The 15,931-nt window shown below is 31.9% G+C and overlaps 3 protein-coding genes across 4 annotated transcripts; 2 read left to right on the plus strand and 1 right to left on the minus strand.

Annotated features, from left to right (window-relative positions):
• The first annotated feature begins 584 nt into the window (after nucleotides 1-584).
• On the plus strand, nucleotides 585-9,109 carry LOC148233846 (protein FAM91A1). Of its 2 annotated transcripts, XM_088188851.1 has the most exons (18): nucleotides 585-756; nucleotides 855-939; nucleotides 1,000-1,107; nucleotides 1,172-1,273; nucleotides 1,341-1,534; nucleotides 1,861-1,961; nucleotides 2,031-2,333; nucleotides 2,424-2,532; nucleotides 3,410-3,526; nucleotides 3,594-3,680; nucleotides 3,790-3,962; nucleotides 4,032-4,201; nucleotides 4,268-4,477; nucleotides 4,539-4,700; nucleotides 4,766-5,244; nucleotides 8,235-8,338; nucleotides 8,409-8,478; nucleotides 8,542-9,109. In XM_088188851.1, exons 1-18 carry the CDS (start codon nucleotides 688-690, stop codon nucleotides 8,650-8,652), a joined length of 2,754 nt encoding a protein of 917 aa, XP_088044977.1. In that variant the 5' UTR covers nucleotides 585-687; the 3' UTR covers nucleotides 8,653-9,109. The 2 variants fall into 2 exon arrangements, with proteins under 2 accessions (XP_088044977.1, XP_088044978.1); XM_088188852.1 differs by lacking the exons at nucleotides 585-756; nucleotides 2,424-2,532.
• LOC148233847 (uncharacterized) lies at nucleotides 9,099-11,184 on the minus strand. The gene is made up of 8 exons (XM_088188853.1): nucleotides 11,105-11,184; nucleotides 10,781-10,934; nucleotides 10,583-10,715; nucleotides 10,434-10,517; nucleotides 10,237-10,367; nucleotides 9,849-9,946; nucleotides 9,537-9,791; nucleotides 9,099-9,468 (listed from the first exon to the last, which is right to left on the minus strand). The coding sequence occupies exons 1-8, from the start codon at nucleotides 11,152-11,154 to the stop codon at nucleotides 9,141-9,143; spliced, it is 1,233 nt and encodes a 410-aa protein (XP_088044979.1). The 5' UTR covers nucleotides 11,155-11,184; the 3' UTR covers nucleotides 9,099-9,140.
• A 2,045-nt stretch (nucleotides 11,185-13,229) lies between these two features.
• On the plus strand, nucleotides 13,230-14,987 carry LOC148233848 (BAG family molecular chaperone regulator 2). The gene is made up of 4 exons (XM_088188980.1): nucleotides 13,230-13,372; nucleotides 14,085-14,227; nucleotides 14,290-14,402; nucleotides 14,464-14,987. Exons 1-4 carry the CDS (start codon nucleotides 13,278-13,280, stop codon nucleotides 14,707-14,709), a joined length of 597 nt encoding a protein of 198 aa, XP_088045106.1. The 5' UTR covers nucleotides 13,230-13,277; the 3' UTR covers nucleotides 14,710-14,987.
• The last annotated feature ends 944 nt before the right edge of the window (nucleotides 14,988-15,931 follow it).

Here is a 15,931-nt window from a genome sequence, read left to right on the forward strand (position 1 = left end):
CTATATTTAATTTATTGAGAGTGCATGCCCTTATCTTTCACTCACTCTTGTCACTTAACACGCGAGCGATCGAGAAGGAAAGTATCTCACCACCCGCGCAGGCGCGGGTGGTGAGATACATATTTACCAGGATAATATATGTATTTATGAGATACATATTTATCACACACACATACATATTTATCAGGATAAATATGTATGTGTGTGTGTGTGTTCATGAGTGTATATTTATGTGCATATAAATGTGTGTATGTGTATGTATTAATGTTAAAAATAATAGAACAAGTAAAGAAAGATTCCACTGGGTATCTTTACTGTTATTGTTTCGTGTTATTTTTTCCCTTGTTTTTATTAACTAAGGAAAAGAGAAAAAAAATTGATACAAAAATCACTTATTGTCAATAGACAGATTGTGTAATTAAGGAGAAAAAACTTTAAAAATCTACCTGTTTCTTACCACCGGTGGCGCAATGATTTGTTATTATTTTTTTCAACTTAATAAAAATAGGTATTTTTAATTATTTATAGATAAATGCACTAATAAAAATATTAAATTACTTATGGCCGATATTTTTGCTGTTTAGTTTTATAGAGACGTCTATTGACAGCTTACTTCGCCGTACGTCAAATGAATGTTTTGTCCAATATTTTGAGTCGAGACTTCTTGCCGTCGTCGTCTCGTCCACAATGAACGATGTAGACGAATGCATAAGATCTAAGAAAAGCTGGTCGCAACTGCCATCCGGCGTGAAACATGTGCGTAATAATATAAATCGGCAGAATGTTATCTTAAGTCGCGATCGTTATCTCTGTTTTCCTTAACGTTACGCATAAAACAATGTAAATGATTTTAGTTGCTCGGGAATTCTCAAAAGGAATATCAACGCTATATATTTGAATTTAGCATTAGGAACCAGCTTAGATATAGAGGAAATTTAGGTATGAACATTTCAAAATATAATTTATGTATTTTTATTAATAATTTATTTTTAATTCAAGTGAAAACGATTAAGAAAGATGAACGGCGCTATTATGAAGCACTCATCCAAAGCAGTATTCAAAGGCTTATGTTATTTCCGTATCATTTAGCCGATATGATAGTCAAAGGTTTCTTATTTCAAATAATTTATCACTAAAAGTACAAGTGTTTATCTACTTTTTTCATTTTTAGGGTTAAGAATAACTCCTTTTAGTTATTACAAAGAGGTAGTCGGACAAATAATGGATTTAGAGAAGAGCTACGATACATTGCCAAATTTTACAGCGGCTGATAGTAATGTTTTTTTCTTGTATATTGTTATAAAATAAGTAATCATTATAATAATTTTAATAAATTTTAGGTCTTCGTTTGCTCGGAATCGGTAGGAATGAATATATAGAGCTGATGAATAAAGCTAGAAGTAGAGGTCGATCGTGGAAAGTTGCCGGAGTGAGCAACGTCGGACGAAGTTTACTTCCTGCTTTTCCGTGCATGCCTCCACTTCAGCCTTGGTGGAGGCTCGAATTAGGATACGTTTTAGAAGACGACATTAAAGTATGCACTAATTTAACAATCGATTACATGTAATGAGTTTTTTATTATCTGGAAATCTTGATTGCGCTTTTGTTCTGCCTTAAATTCGCAAACCCATTAGCTATGTATTAATATTTTCTGTCTGATAAATCGCTTACAGATTCTCGTTAGAGCATCTCAATTTTTTTGTTGGAATCTTTGGATTATTTCAATATTCGAGTTATTGATTTCAACTTAAAAAGATATTATTTGAGTAAATTTGGTTTCATCGACTCTAATTCTTCATATTTCAGACAGCAAATGATCAAACACCTGCAAGCCACCAATATTAATGTTTATTATTTCAGATGCTGAATGATGAGGAGCACATATTAATCGATAAACTTATAGATCAGGGTTCACAAACTCTCGGCACTCTCGATTATTGTGTCATTCAAAGTTTATATAAGTAATAATCGCAATCATTATACATTTACATTTTGTGCAATATATTTTATATATAAATATGTACTTTTAGGAAAGGATTAGTATATGTAGACGTACCCATAACGAGTGTGGATCGTGTGCGAGTTCCTCCACTTCAAGGCTTCGTAATGAATCGCGTAATGGGGGATTACTTTGAAACGCTTTTATATAAAATATTCGTATCAATTGACGAAAACACAACCGTCAATGATATATCTTCAGTATTACAAGTAGACGTCGAGTTGGTGAAGCAAGCTGTATCGTTGTATTGTCGGCTTGGATTTGCACAGAGATTAGACGTACCTTCGATATCAAATCTCCATTCGTCGTGGGATAATCGCACTCCGGTTAAAGTGTAATTATGGATTCTTTTTCACAAACTTTACTGTCAATTAACACTGAATGTATTTTTAATGTTATGTTATGGATTGTTTGACATTTTTAGAGTGCGTCCAATAACACCATTGACATTTGATCACATATCACAAAATAACTCCCTTGAAATGGAACCTGTTTTAACTAACGTACCTAAAACACCCTTAAAAGAGGAGCGGGTATGTATTTTTTAAAAACTAAATCATGTTTTACCCTTTTTAATAAGACTACAAAAATACAGTATTAAAATCATACATTTTTGCCACAAAAATATTTTATGGAATAACACGCTAATTTTAATTTCAGTGAAATTATAACTTCACTGAAAAGTACACATTCACTGTAACATATGTACATCGCAATGTACATATACATATATTGCTATATATGGAATAGTTGAAATCATATAATTTTACTAGCATCTACCAGATAAATTACATTTTCACTGATAAAAATATATATATATATGTATTGATGAATATGTATTCCGATATGATTTCACTAAAATGACATTTAAAAAAAAAATTGGAATAGATTCGAGACTGTTTTCTTTAGATTTTCATTGAGACATAACCTGAGAATTTCTGGTTTAAAATCAGGGGAGGGTGGCAAAAGTTGACCAGTCAGTGCTCATTTTTTTATATTTCGATTTCATTACAATTCATAGTATGTATTTCAATAAATGACATTAATTTTACTGATCAAATTCAAGGGTGGGAAGAACGCCCTCACCTGCCCCCTCTCCTCTTTATTTCATATATGAAGTGCATTGTCTGAAATTTTCGTTTGACATTTCCTTTTTTCGTAATCGCCACAGTTGATTTACAATCGCCAGAGTTGATATGCAAGAGTATATTCGTATTCACATTCTATCAGGAATACAGCACAACGAATACTTTAATTGTGTTTTCATGTTACATTTGTCAAAATAAGTACAAATATAATAATAAGGGCAGTTTTGCTATATAATCTAGAGCTCACATACATATTCAATTATTTCTAGAGCATCTAATGTATTGTAGTAGTAAGGTAAATGATTTTAATGTTTGGTTATAGTCAATTGTTCCTGGTGTGTACAAAGATTCGAGTCCCGATGACAGAAAAGGACCTCGTTTTGGATTCTTATTTGATTCTACTCTAACTGCCTATCTCATGATGGGAAATTTATCTCCGGTAAATATATTACAAGTATAATAAAGTATTAATACATTGAAGTATATTCTGTATTTAAAATTATCAGGATCTTAAAAATCACGCTGTGACAATGTTCGAAGTCGGAAAATTATGTGACGAGAGTATTGACAGTTTTCTAGAAGAATTGGATAAGGTAGTAATGCTTTAATTTGATGTAAAATTGCTTGTCATTTTATTTCGATGTTTAGAATGTATTGCAATTTTAATGTTTATAAAAAAGGTGAACTATATTACATTTTTAGATTGGATGGCAAGATATTGAAGGAGAAGCTAAAAGATATTGGACACATGCTTTGGTATTAAGATCTGCTTTAAGAGCTCTAGCACCTTTGAGACCCATGGATCTAGTACGCTGTGAAAGCCTTCAATCACTAGACGCTGCAACGGTCGCTCGATTATTAAATAATAAATATAAGTGAGAAACTTTTTAAAATAAGATTATACCACTACAATCTAAGCTAAGCTATATTTTTTAACTCAACAGATTATTAGCAACAATGGCTCCTTTATCCAGAGAAGTTCGACCTCCACAAGGCCCGCCACACACCCCGCCGATTCTCGGTCCATCGCCACCGGAAACTAATTCTTTATGGTTCAAATTATATATCTATCATATAACCGGATATGGACCTCCCACTTTACTGCTTACAAAAGGTTTTATTTTATTTTTAATTGATTATTAAAAATGTGATATAAATCCATTTAATTTTTGTTTTTTAGGAACTGCCATCAAGACTCTTCCTAGGCTTTTTCTTGGATTTTCCAGATTGCTCGTATCTTCGTGGCAACACGAATCAGTCGTATTACCGACGTGTAATTTTCTTGCCATTAATGCCACTTTAAAATATAGTCCTGTAATGATTCAAGCGTATGGAGTGCGAGATGTGGCTTCTACCACATTGGTCTCATTCCCACCGCCGGATGATAAAAGTAAATAATTCACTCAAATTCTTGATATGGAAGCTTATTATGAGGTTATGTCTTATTTTAGACGACCCTAAAGCGCTGTGGTGGGATCATAGTGCACTCAGACGACTAGGAAATAAAATAGATCTACAACACTCTTGCGGATACATATCAATGGTAGATATCGGTGTACCAGATTGGGGTATTGATATTATAACGAATGACGTTATTTTAACTAGAAATTCATGTATGTTTTTATAATTGTATTTTAAAGACAATCTTGAAATGTTGTAACTAAAATAAATATTGCAGCTGCGGTATCAAAGGCAAAAGCTTTACAAAACGCAGAAGATTGTCTATCGGATGATGAACGGTTGAAACAAGAACTGAGTAAAAAGCTGGAGCTGGAGGATGGTATCAAGACGGAGAATCCTCTGCAGTCGCCAAACGAGTCACACTTTGCTTTGACGCCATTGACTCAAAGTAAAACTCATTCTCCGGCAAACGGGTTTACGAGCGTCGACTGTTCTACTATTCTGTGCCAAGAGCTCGATCGGTTAGAGCAAAGACTAGAAAACGAGAGTTTTTCCGATGATAACTTCTCCAATCTGGAAGTAAAGGAGGCGCCAATTAAATTGGAGAACATCGACAGTTTGTTAAGTCCGACTGAGGAGAATATTCCAATGTTCCCACAATTGCCACTCGACGAGAACGAGGATAAGAAGAGTGTTACGGCTGAATGTGAAAATCGACCTAAAGAAGTTCTTGATCTGAGATCTTTTAAAAAAGAGGTTAGTATTAGTTAGTTTTTCTTCTAACAAGAAAATGTCTTAAACTGCTGCAATGGTCTTTCTAGTCCACTCGTACACCTTCTAGAGCAGGCCTTTCAAACTCGATCACTAATATGGTCCAAAAATAGATGATTTAATTTTATGTGGGCTGCAAAAAAAATTTAAAAAGGTCAATTTGGAAATTTATGTTTGTAAAATGTCTGAGGTGTGACTTTTTTATTTTAGCTTCCACAAATATCCGTAAACAGAAAATTTCCGAGGTGACCTTTTTTGCTTGGAGCGCTGAATATTCTCAAGATGGGAATAACTTTAGATTGTTTGGGCCGCGACTTTGACAGGCCTATTCTAGAGTAAGACATCCATCACTGTACTGAACTTGCATTAGTCTATGATTTTTAATTTACTTCCCCCCTTCACAACTCTCTAATGACAGGGTGCTCCAATTAGGTGCATGTTGCAAGTGTGCCTCCCATTTTAAGCTACTGTTGTGTCTTTGTATTCACAGTACAACAGAACAGTATTTTGAAATTTTATCGTCTATTTAAAGTTTTAACTTTGCTGGTGTTTTATTCTCAGTTATATCGTATTCTTTAACGTTTGTATTTGGACAAAGTTTTTTGTTGTGATATTTTTATATCAGTACATATAGTGCGTTATTGGCATAAAATTTACCATGAGAAAAACATACATTAATCAAATCAATTTCTGATATATTGAGTAGTCCATGTAATTTTAATATTAAGTACGGCGAAATAGTAATTGAAGCTACTTTAAGCAAAAAAACAAATCTCAGCTATTAACACATATTTATTTATACACTTTTGGTTTATTTATTTTATGAATACACCCATACCTCGCTTTACGGCCTAGATACGTTCCACGAAACTTGGCCGCAAAGCGAAAAGCCGTATAACGAATCAATTATTCTAATACAAATTCAATGGGATCGGTTCCAAATTTGCTAAATATGTAACATGGTTTATCATTTAAACTGCATTTTATCTTTTTATTTCATTTAAATCAAAAATACATACATAACAAGTACATACATTTGTACATAAAATAATAACAGACTCCAAAAACCAACAATAATCCATAAACAAAAATGAAACAACTTCATGTTACATAAAATATGTGTATGAATACATACATCTTTTTTTTTAAAATGGCTTTAATCTGAAGACGATGAAGAAATGGTAACCTGCAGATCACTGTCGTTCTCATTTTTCGCTGGTAAGGATTGGCCTGGCTTAAAAAAATTGTCCAACGTTGTTTGTCTTGCCTTTTTGTCTCTTTCGTTCTTCAGTGATTAATAACAGCTAATGGCTGAGTTAATTCCTCAAGAAACTTTAGCGCTACGTTCGACACCAGGATCGTTTTCAAGGAATATGTTTATTCCTTGTCCGAAATAGGAAAAAGCTCTTGACAATTTTTTTGATGTTAGCTGTTTGAATACAACAGGCTCTGTCTCTTCATCAAATGCCGGTTCTGCTTGCTACTGAATGAGTTCCTTATATGAAAGGGATTCCCTATCAGCTTCAAGTAGATCAAGCACATCACGTTCGTTCAAACCTTCAAAGCCGAGATCATGTGCTAGATCCAAAATGTTTTGCCTAATTTCAGGAAGGCAATTAACTTCTGCATCAGTACTTTTTACACATTCTGGCCATATTTTTTTCCAAACATGGTTCATTGTTGTTAATTTTAATTCCTTCCATGATTCACTGATGCTGTCAACAGCATCCTTGATGTTATAGTTTTTCCAAAATGTTTTAATTGAAGATTTACCATCGGCTACCCTTATAAGTTGTCGGAAAGTTCGGCGTAGGTAATATGCCTTAAAAGTGGCTATTGCACCCTGATCCATTGGTTGGATCAGAGCTATTGTATTTTTCGGAAGGTACTCAATCATGACATCTTCAGATAGTTCGGATAAATTAGTAGGATGCCCTGGTGCATTATCCAAAATTAGCAAAGCCTTGTTGCTTAAGTTATTGTCTCGCAAATATTTTTTCACTTCTGTGCAAAAGTGATTTTTGAACCAATCCTCTAAAGTAGCTTTAGTCATCCAAGCTTTCTTGTTGGATCTCCATATGACGGGTAATTGATTTTTATTTAGTCCTTTAAGAGGCCTTGGATTTTCGGACAAATATATTAAAAGTGGTTTTAGCTTAAAATCACCCGCGGCATTTGCACCAAGTAGCAAAGTTAATCGTTCTTTAGACACCAGGCGCAGATTTTTCGGTTTTTGAAATGTACGTGCAATCAGGCATTCGCTTCCAATAAAGCCCTGTTTCGTCTACGTTGAACACTTGTTCAGGTTTATGACCAGCTCTTTCAATAATTCCCTTTAAAATGTTGGGATATTCCTTAGATGCGGCCTTATCGGCGCTAGCTGCTTCACCTTTCATTTTAAAATTATGCAAATTAAATCTATTTTAAAATTTTTTAAAAAATCGACATCAAAAAAAAGTTTTTTGTCGTTATAGCGAAACATTTTAGGCCGTAAATCGAAAACGTGCCTTAATTGAAGAGGGCCGTTATAGCGAAAGGCCGTATAAAGAGCGGCCGTATAGCGAGGTATGGGTGTATTTTTAGCTAATATAGCTAATTGTTTAGCATCATAATAGGACTTTGAGTAAAATTAATGTACTCCAACTGGCATCATCTGTTGTAACAGAAAATTTATTTCATCGACTTTAACATTGATTGGCGTATTGCTCGTTTTTGAAACTATTAGTTGTAGATATTTTTGTATATTCTTGATCAAAGACATAATAATGAAAATTGTGTTTGGAAATTTCATCATTGAATCTATACTATATTGTAATTGAAATCATTATTTCTGTACCTATCTATATAATATAATGTTAAAAAAGTTTCATTGGACTTGAAATTTGTCATAGAGCGTTCTTTAAAACTTCACATTTAAAAAGACTAACTTTGTGATATCATATATAATATATTAATATAATTAATGTATTTTTCAGAAATGGACACTTTTAGAATGTCACTTTGGTATACCGTTATTCGATGAAGAAATCAATCAAAACATATGCAATTCCTTAGTAACGAAGCTTTCAAACCCTGACAGGTATATTTCAAACAATCACATAGAAAACATATTTTAAAACGTTCATTTTTTTTATTTAATATATTTTTAGTTTGGAAAAATTAACACATTCGAACAAAAGTCTATCTGAAAATTTATTGATGTTTATTTCTCAATGTCAGGTATGTATTTTTTTTAAATTGAGTAAAGTATATTAAAATTCAGTGATAAAATTTATGTTTCAGTACTTTCCCGGTGAAGATATCGGTATTGTGAAAAGAGGTCCATTAATCCCGTTACCAAAGAAGAATCTGATTTTTGAAAATGGAAAGATCAGCATGTGGACTCTGAAGTAAAAGAATACACATTTGTGTTGTACATTTTTTAAAGATATATGACTATGATAGTGCTTATAGAAAGGCTGACAATTCAATTAAAAACGTTTTATTAAATAGATTAGCATATACTGGAAACGTACAACATAACATATTAGTTTTTAAAATTTAATAAAAATGTCGAATATAGAACAAAATATAAAACGTTTTTATTCGATTCCAAAATTTTAGTTTTTGTGCTTATGGATGTGTGTGAACCACAATGCACTGAGTGGCAATATGTAGATTAACTTACTACAGTATAGTTTTATATTAAATTCATATGTAACAAAGTGTATTAGAATGTGTATAAATAAATCTATATACATATTTAATTTGATAGCATTGTAATTCATAAAATATTTTGTTGTGAATATATAAATAAATATAATGAATATATAAATAATGTTGATAAATAAAATGTATAATGCTAATAAAACGTTACTGGTTTTATTTTAAATTTTAATAAATCATATTTTCGCTTGGAGATCAAAATTTTGTAGTTCCATTGTGTGACTCCTCGTCGTATGTTGCTTTAAAGTTTCTTTTCTAACAAAGCTTTTATTGCATATTGAACATGTGAAGCTCTTTTCGCCCGTGTGTTTGAGCGAATGATTCTCGAGAGATTTTCTAGAGAAAAATGAAGCCTCGCATATTTGGCATTTGTAGTTTTTCTCTTGCAGATGAACTCTTCGCATGTGAGCTCTTAAATGACTGCCCAATCTATATTTACAAGAACACTGTGAGCATTTGTATAGTTTGTCTTCTCTGTTGTGCACCAAAGACATGTGCTTTATTCTGTAAAATAAAAACATAAGTCGGTGATTTTATCGCAATATTCGTGAAACATGTAAATTATATTATACCTAGCATTGTAGGTCTCAAGATTTTCATTGCATACCGGACATTTGTATAGTATCTTTTCTCCTTTGTGCTGCACTTTTACATGTGCGTTTAAATTAGATTTGTTCTTAAAAGATTTTTCACACATGTCACATTGTAAACGATCTTCAGTGTGTGTTTTAATGTGAAACATTAAGCTTTTCCTGGTTGTACAGATTTTTCCGCACACTTCGCATATGTGATTTGGATAGTGTTCAGGCATATGGTTTAGAAGCTCTCTGAAAATATATTTTAATCATATCTGCAATTTATGAGTTTTTTTTTAAAATACTTACCCGTAAAAGCTAAATTCTTTGCTGCAAATTTCACATTTTCTGTCAGTATTATCTAAACAATAAGGCAACGTTCGCTGTTCGCCGATAGCGAATTTATCCTGAAATTACATACATGTTTATTTCACTACTACATAATATTATCGGCTTGAAAAAAAAAATTGCAAAACAAAATTAATAAATTTTCAAGAGAATCATTAAAAAATTGCATAATAAAACACCTATATGTTGATAAATTATTTAATAAGAACAAGAAATTTTATCAGGCCATTTTAGCTATATTGGGGAAACGGAAACTCTTTTAAAAACTTAAAATTACATTATTTTTACAAACCGATGATTTGTTTTAGGGTTATTTGAAAAGTCTATTATTATATAACACAATACATACATATTTGTCTACGAAAACTTTCTGTGAATCCTGTATCGGAGAATTAAAATGCTTGAAAAATTCATCTTCAGAACTTTCGGAGTTTGTTTCTGCTCTAAATTTTGATGTCATTTCCATAGGCTTTTCTAAAACTATACATTCAAAATCTTATCAATATTCGAAACAAGATTAGAGTATTTGATAAATTGAAAATATACCATTTTGTGTCTCATTAAAACATTCGACGTTATCATGTGAAATATCGTCATCTTGCTCTTCTACTGGAAGACTAACGTTGTTTTCTACAAAACACATTTCTTTATAAAAATAAAATATTACGTATTAATACACTGGATTAAATATTTACCGCTATTTAAATTTATTTGTGACGATTGCGTTTCAAAATGTGAGCTTGCTGATTCCACGCATTTTTTAAAGTCGAGAGTTGAACGTAATCTACGTACACAATCCGGACAAATCAGACCATTTTCTACACATAACTAGAAGATGATATTGTTAATTTATAAACGAAAGCTCTATTCAATATATTAGTTTTAATGTATACTTCAGAAAAGCAGGTGGTGAGCATTTGAGAGTAAACTTCATATTTTCCATAATAAAGATAAGGTTTGGTTATGCTTCTGAGGTCTTTCTTGGACAAACAACATCGACAAACTTCATCATTTGAAGCACTTGTGTTGGCATTGTCAGTAATGGGTCTGAAAACATAAATGATTCACAGTTTTATTCAACAATTCACGATGTCGATAGAAGATTGCAATTAGCAAATATTAACATAAAAACGATATGTTCTGTTTTTATACACGAATAATATAAGAGATAGAGTCATACAGAAAAAACTCTACGTAAAAACATAATATTTACGTACTGGTGTTGATTCGAGTTTCGAGGCATTTTCCAGGCGATTGACGTAAACATCAATGGTTATGGTTGACAGTTGGCTTTATAAGGAGCTAAATTAAGACGCTAAATCCATAGTAAAATTTTTATCACTAAAATATTACATATTTAAATAAAATTAAATAAGATGACCAGGTTTTGACAATATCATCTCGGATTTTTTCCCGAAGAGGATAAAGGAGGATAAATTGCTGTAGAAGCTAAAAAAAAATTAAAAGTAATTTTTTAAACTTAAATGAATCTAATTCAGAAAGGATTATATAAATTGGCAACAATATTTACCTTACATAAATGGTTTAAAATTTAAACTTTTAATGTTCTGACCAACCCTTGTTCACACCTAACCTATTTGAATGTTAAAATGTGTTTATGTAGCAAAACGTTTTTAACCACTTTCATTGTCGTAAGGACCAAATCATTGACAATATCGGAAATGTGATGCAGCAGGGTACATAACCATTTAAACGTGGCATCGTCATTCTAAATTATTTTTGCGTTTGATAATAAATTTAAAAAAAAAATGTTTTCAGAGGTATTTGAATTTGCTAAAAAAGTGTTATTTTTTTGCTACACAGCAATATTTTCTACTTTTTTTATTGAATAATTTTATTCATTTTTACGCACCAGTGCTATACTATTTTATCAGAGAATTTCGCAAAAGAGAGATGGGTGAGTAAATCTTATTTTCTCTTGCATAGATTCGCTTGTACGTGTGCGAGCAAGATACACAAGTGCATGTGACAAAGCGAGAGAGCTAGGGCAAGATGCTTAATGCTCTGACTCGCTCTGACGCACGCATTAGACGGCGTCGATCGTGTGTCAGTATTTGTTGTCAGAAGATTTAAGCCGAAGCGCAGAATATTCCTTTGCTTCTCAATTATTTTTCGACTTAATATTTTTACGTGTTTAAATAATTATAATATAAACTAGCTTTAGTTTAAATAATATTTATAGCAATGCCCGAAAGATATGATTCCGATGAATCGGATCTCGAATTTGAAGGTTCTCTCGGATAACGAAGATATGATTGAAATATTTGAGTCGGAATCGGACGAAAATTATTGCAATTACGAAGTAAGTATTTTTCACATTTACGTTGGAAATTATTATTTATTATAAAAACAGTTTTAACAAATTTTCCTTATTTATAGTTCATATCAAATATGTCAGATTCATCGTAGTGTACCGAAAACACGGAACATCCGTATAATGTAAGTATGATATCAACAATTTGTTATAATAAAAAATATGGCAAATATATATTATTTTGCAGGAAACTATTTATATATCGAAGTCGAGGCATGTTTAGAGCTAACGTTCTCTATCGTTTTTTTTTTGTTTATTTGGTTTTGCTGATAACATGTGCTTATGTAACTGATAGCAGGTGTCTTATATTTCAAAAAAATTCACACGTTTCTGCTGTTCAATACAAAAGTTTTTAACACAGCGAAGGCAGCAAAAACAAATGACCACCGGTGATTAATTTTTATAACAGAACAAAAGGTGGAGTTGATCTAGGAGACAAAATGATTCGTGAATATTCTTGCGTACATGAAACAAGGCGGTGGCCATTCAGAATATTTATGGAGCTCATTGGTATTATGGCTTTCAATACCTATATGATAAGGATGCATAAATATTCTAAGTTGCGAATCAACTATCAATGCCGTTGGAAGTATTTCATACGTGTATTATTGGTAGATTTAGTAAAAAAACTGTAATTAAACGACAGGAAAACGTCTATTTACATACACTGCAAAAGTCATTATGTAGATTTAGATTTTTTAAATTATAACAATAAACATAACTGTAGTACACGAGTATTGTTTTCTAACCACTTCATATAGGGAGGCGGGTTGGGGTTTTATTTCTTAAATAAAATGTATTATCAAACACAAGTGGATTGTCTTTTTTGGTTTTCGAATGGGTTACCTTCTTCTTATATTATAGAAAATAATTATTTGCTCGTTTTTTAAATTATGATTCAAAATTGTAAAAATGCCGCACGATTATGGTATGCGAAACATAATTATTACAAAATTATATATCATTTTAATATATAGGTAGCTCTGCAAAGCAGTGCGTTAAATCGTATTAAATTATTGCACTGTGGCAACATTACGTGACCGGTGTTTTGTGTCATGGAACCAATGTCCGTCTGCGAAGAGATGCCCCAATGTGGGGAAAAGGGAGAGGGTACTACAAAGAGCACCAGCTCTCCTTCCGTTGGACAAAGGTTCGTTTGTTTATCATGTGTGTTAACATATCCATTCATATTTGACGATCAGCCTTGTTATTACCGACGTTTTAAAATACGGCTTCCAAGCCTTCCAATTCGTTGGAGTGCTGCATATCTTGCAATATTTAAAACTTCAGTTTGTTTATCATGATGCTATCATGATTACTTTACTATATATATATATATTTATAATTTTTATAATACATAAAAACTGATAAATTGAAAAATGAATTCTAAGATAGGATTAGAAATATAATAAACTTTGACATCTCGGATTTTTAAGCGAATTTTCGACCTTATGTTCGCATATATGTGTCAGCTCAATAAGCTTCATGCTGGTTTTGTTGACATGACAATGACGGATCGGTTTACGATTGGAAGCAGTAGGATAAAATCTTATGAGGTAAAGCTTTGCATTATCTATCTAGTTTCGATCAGGTAATAATTGTCTGAAAGAATAATTATTTCTATGTATAACTCGATATAAAGAAATGACGAGAGTTATATTCAGACTTTTCTATTGACTTATGTCTCAAATATCACACTATAATATATTACATAATCTAACAAATTAAGTAAAAAAATGTAATATTTTTTTTAAAATATTTTCCCGATGCGTGTTAAATATAATTGTACAGTATAGTTGTCTATTGTACTATTATTAAACTAGTAAATATTAATTGTATAAATTACTAATTTTGTGTTTCAGATTAATGGATATTTTAAATCAGTTAGAAGTTCGAGTAGAAAAGCTGCGCAAAGATGCGTCTCGAATCGAAGAAGAAAAGGAACATCTGCTGGCCACCTTAGACGCAATCAAGGACTCTGAATGGCTTCTAGAATTTAACGAATGTAAGACTACAATTTTAAATAATATGTAAGCGTTGACTAATATATCTTGATGAAACTTTCAGCCGAGAGAGATAATATAAGACATTCCGTAGACCGTTTATTAACCCATTGTGTAACTGTCGAAACGGCCATACGTACAAATAGAAACCAGCAACAAGAGGAAGCTCTTTATAAGGTTATTATAAAATATAATAAGTTTTTTGTTATTGCATTATCCTAATCATGATCATTTTCAGGTTAATGACTACATCGATGGTCTGGTTGTCGAATTGAAAAACAATCCAGTCGCCGCTTGCGAGCGATGTCATATATTTATAAAGACTTGCTCGTTTGAGGCCACTTTAGACAGCTCTAAATTTACTATAGATTCCGAGTTTGAATGCGCCATTCTTGGATGCACTCCCGATGATCAAAAAAGAGTCAGAAAGCGTTTGCAAGGGTTAATGGACTACTTCACCGGCGTACAGTTTACTGAAATCTAAACGAATATATATTTTATTGTTTCATGCACTTTGCATATTTTATCTTTTTTTAATATTGGCAAAAGAATTTTTTTCACTTGCATTTCAATTGTGTGTTTTGTTTTGTTTTTTGTTTTTTTAAAACTATCTTTGGCAACTTAATCTTTTTACTTAGCAAATTTATGTTTAAGTAATGCAACAAAGAATTATTTTATTATATTTTCAAGAAATTTCCATTATACAGAAATTAATTGAATTAACTATAATTTAGTTAATAAATAAAGTTATTGATACACATATATTTTTGTTTTTATATTTATTCCTTTGCAAAATCTAACCGGGATCCATTCTCTTATTTCTTACTGATAATTGAAGATGCAGAAACTTTTATTAAAGAGATTTCATCATATTTTTATCAATTCATAGAATATTTTATAAAAATAATATCTGCTTGAGAATCATTATAAAAAGCTCGAGAGTCAATGGTTGTATAATTTGTAAAATAATGATATACGCTATGTCATTGTCTTTGTAGTCTCACTCTTAGAAATTCAGGTTGATTGCTTGGCTAGACCAGATTAAAATCTGCTTTTCTCAGGATTCTAAGGGTCGTATGAGTCGACTCGAGTTCAGTCTGTATGTTTCAAATCGAAAGAGAAGTGGTTGTCAAGAGGAAGTTTTAAAAAAGTTCAGAATGGAATTAAAAAAGTACGGCAATGACCTTGAAGGAAAAGGGAGGAGCCCAACGTTTCTTCTGTTCCTCGATTCTTTGACCAATCTAGTTGATTTGGGGCGGCACTTGAATTTTTGTTTTTACCTGATACACAACAAATAAAACAAGGTGCATTTCGTTCTAGATTGTGTAAGTTTGGCAAAATGTTTAAACTACCTGCTCGTCTCAGTACGGAGTTGTATAGCTATTTCTAAAGTTGCAATGCAGCTCCGATTCTTAGTAAATTTAAGGGACACAAATCCATCAGTTTTTTTTGACCCGTTTTAACGGGTATTGTATAACTAAGTTTGAACTGCCCCTCGAAATACAAATAGTGCTATGGGAGTACATCGAAAAATGCCGCAGGCAGGTAATTATTCTAGTTATACATCTGAAAGAGAATGGACATTCCATAGCACAAAGAAGAGGGATTAAAAATTAAATAAGCCCTTAGAATTTTAACACATTTGTTTACATAGCGACAAATTTTTGTATTTTGTTTTGTATTTGTTAAAAACAATTGTTTTTCCA

The sequence above is a fragment of the Plectrocnemia conspersa genome, unplaced genomic scaffold (assembly GCF_051122295.1).
Source record: "Plectrocnemia conspersa isolate PC_06_02 unplaced genomic scaffold, ASM5112229v1 ptg000007l, whole genome shotgun sequence".
Taxonomy (NCBI): Eukaryota; Metazoa; Arthropoda; class Insecta; order Trichoptera; family Polycentropodidae; genus Plectrocnemia; species Plectrocnemia conspersa.

What these genes read in the sequence shown, in the direction of transcription:
- LOC148233846 (XM_088188851.1), top strand. Translation starts at nt 688, where the DNA reads ATGAACGATGTAGACGAATGCATAAGATCTAAGAAAAGCTGGTCGCAA. An exon ending in AGCCGATATGATAGTCAAAG is followed by an intron (nt 1,108 to 1,171) that starts GTTTCTTATTTC and finishes TTTCATTTTTAG; the next exon opens with GGTTAAGAATAACTCCTTTT. An exon ending in AAGCTTTCAAACCCTGACAG is followed by an intron (nt 8,339 to 8,408) that starts GTATATTTCAAA and finishes ATATATTTTTAG; the next exon opens with TTTGGAAAAATTAACACATT.
- LOC148233847 (XM_088188853.1), bottom strand. Translation starts at nt 11,154, where the DNA reads ATGTTTACGTCAATCGCCTGGAAAATGCCTCGAAACTCGAATCAACAC. An exon ending in CGAAACTCGAATCAACACCA is followed by an intron (nt 10,935 to 11,104) that starts GTACGTAAATAT and finishes TTATGTTTTCAG; the next exon opens with ACCCATTACTGACAATGCCA. An exon ending in CTTGAGACCTACAATGCTAG is followed by an intron (nt 9,469 to 9,536) that starts GTATAATATAAT and finishes TTTATTTTACAG; the next exon opens with AATAAAGCACATGTCTTTGG.
- LOC148233848 (XM_088188980.1), top strand. Translation starts at nt 13,278, where the DNA reads ATGGAACCAATGTCCGTCTGCGAAGAGATGCCCCAATGTGGGGAAAAG. An exon ending in TCTCCTTCCGTTGGACAAAG is followed by an intron (nt 13,373 to 14,084) that starts GTTCGTTTGTTT and finishes TTTGTGTTTCAG; the next exon opens with ATTAATGGATATTTTAAATC. An exon ending in GCTTCTAGAATTTAACGAAT is followed by an intron (nt 14,228 to 14,289) that starts GTAAGACTACAA and finishes TGAAACTTTCAG; the next exon opens with CCGAGAGAGATAATATAAGA.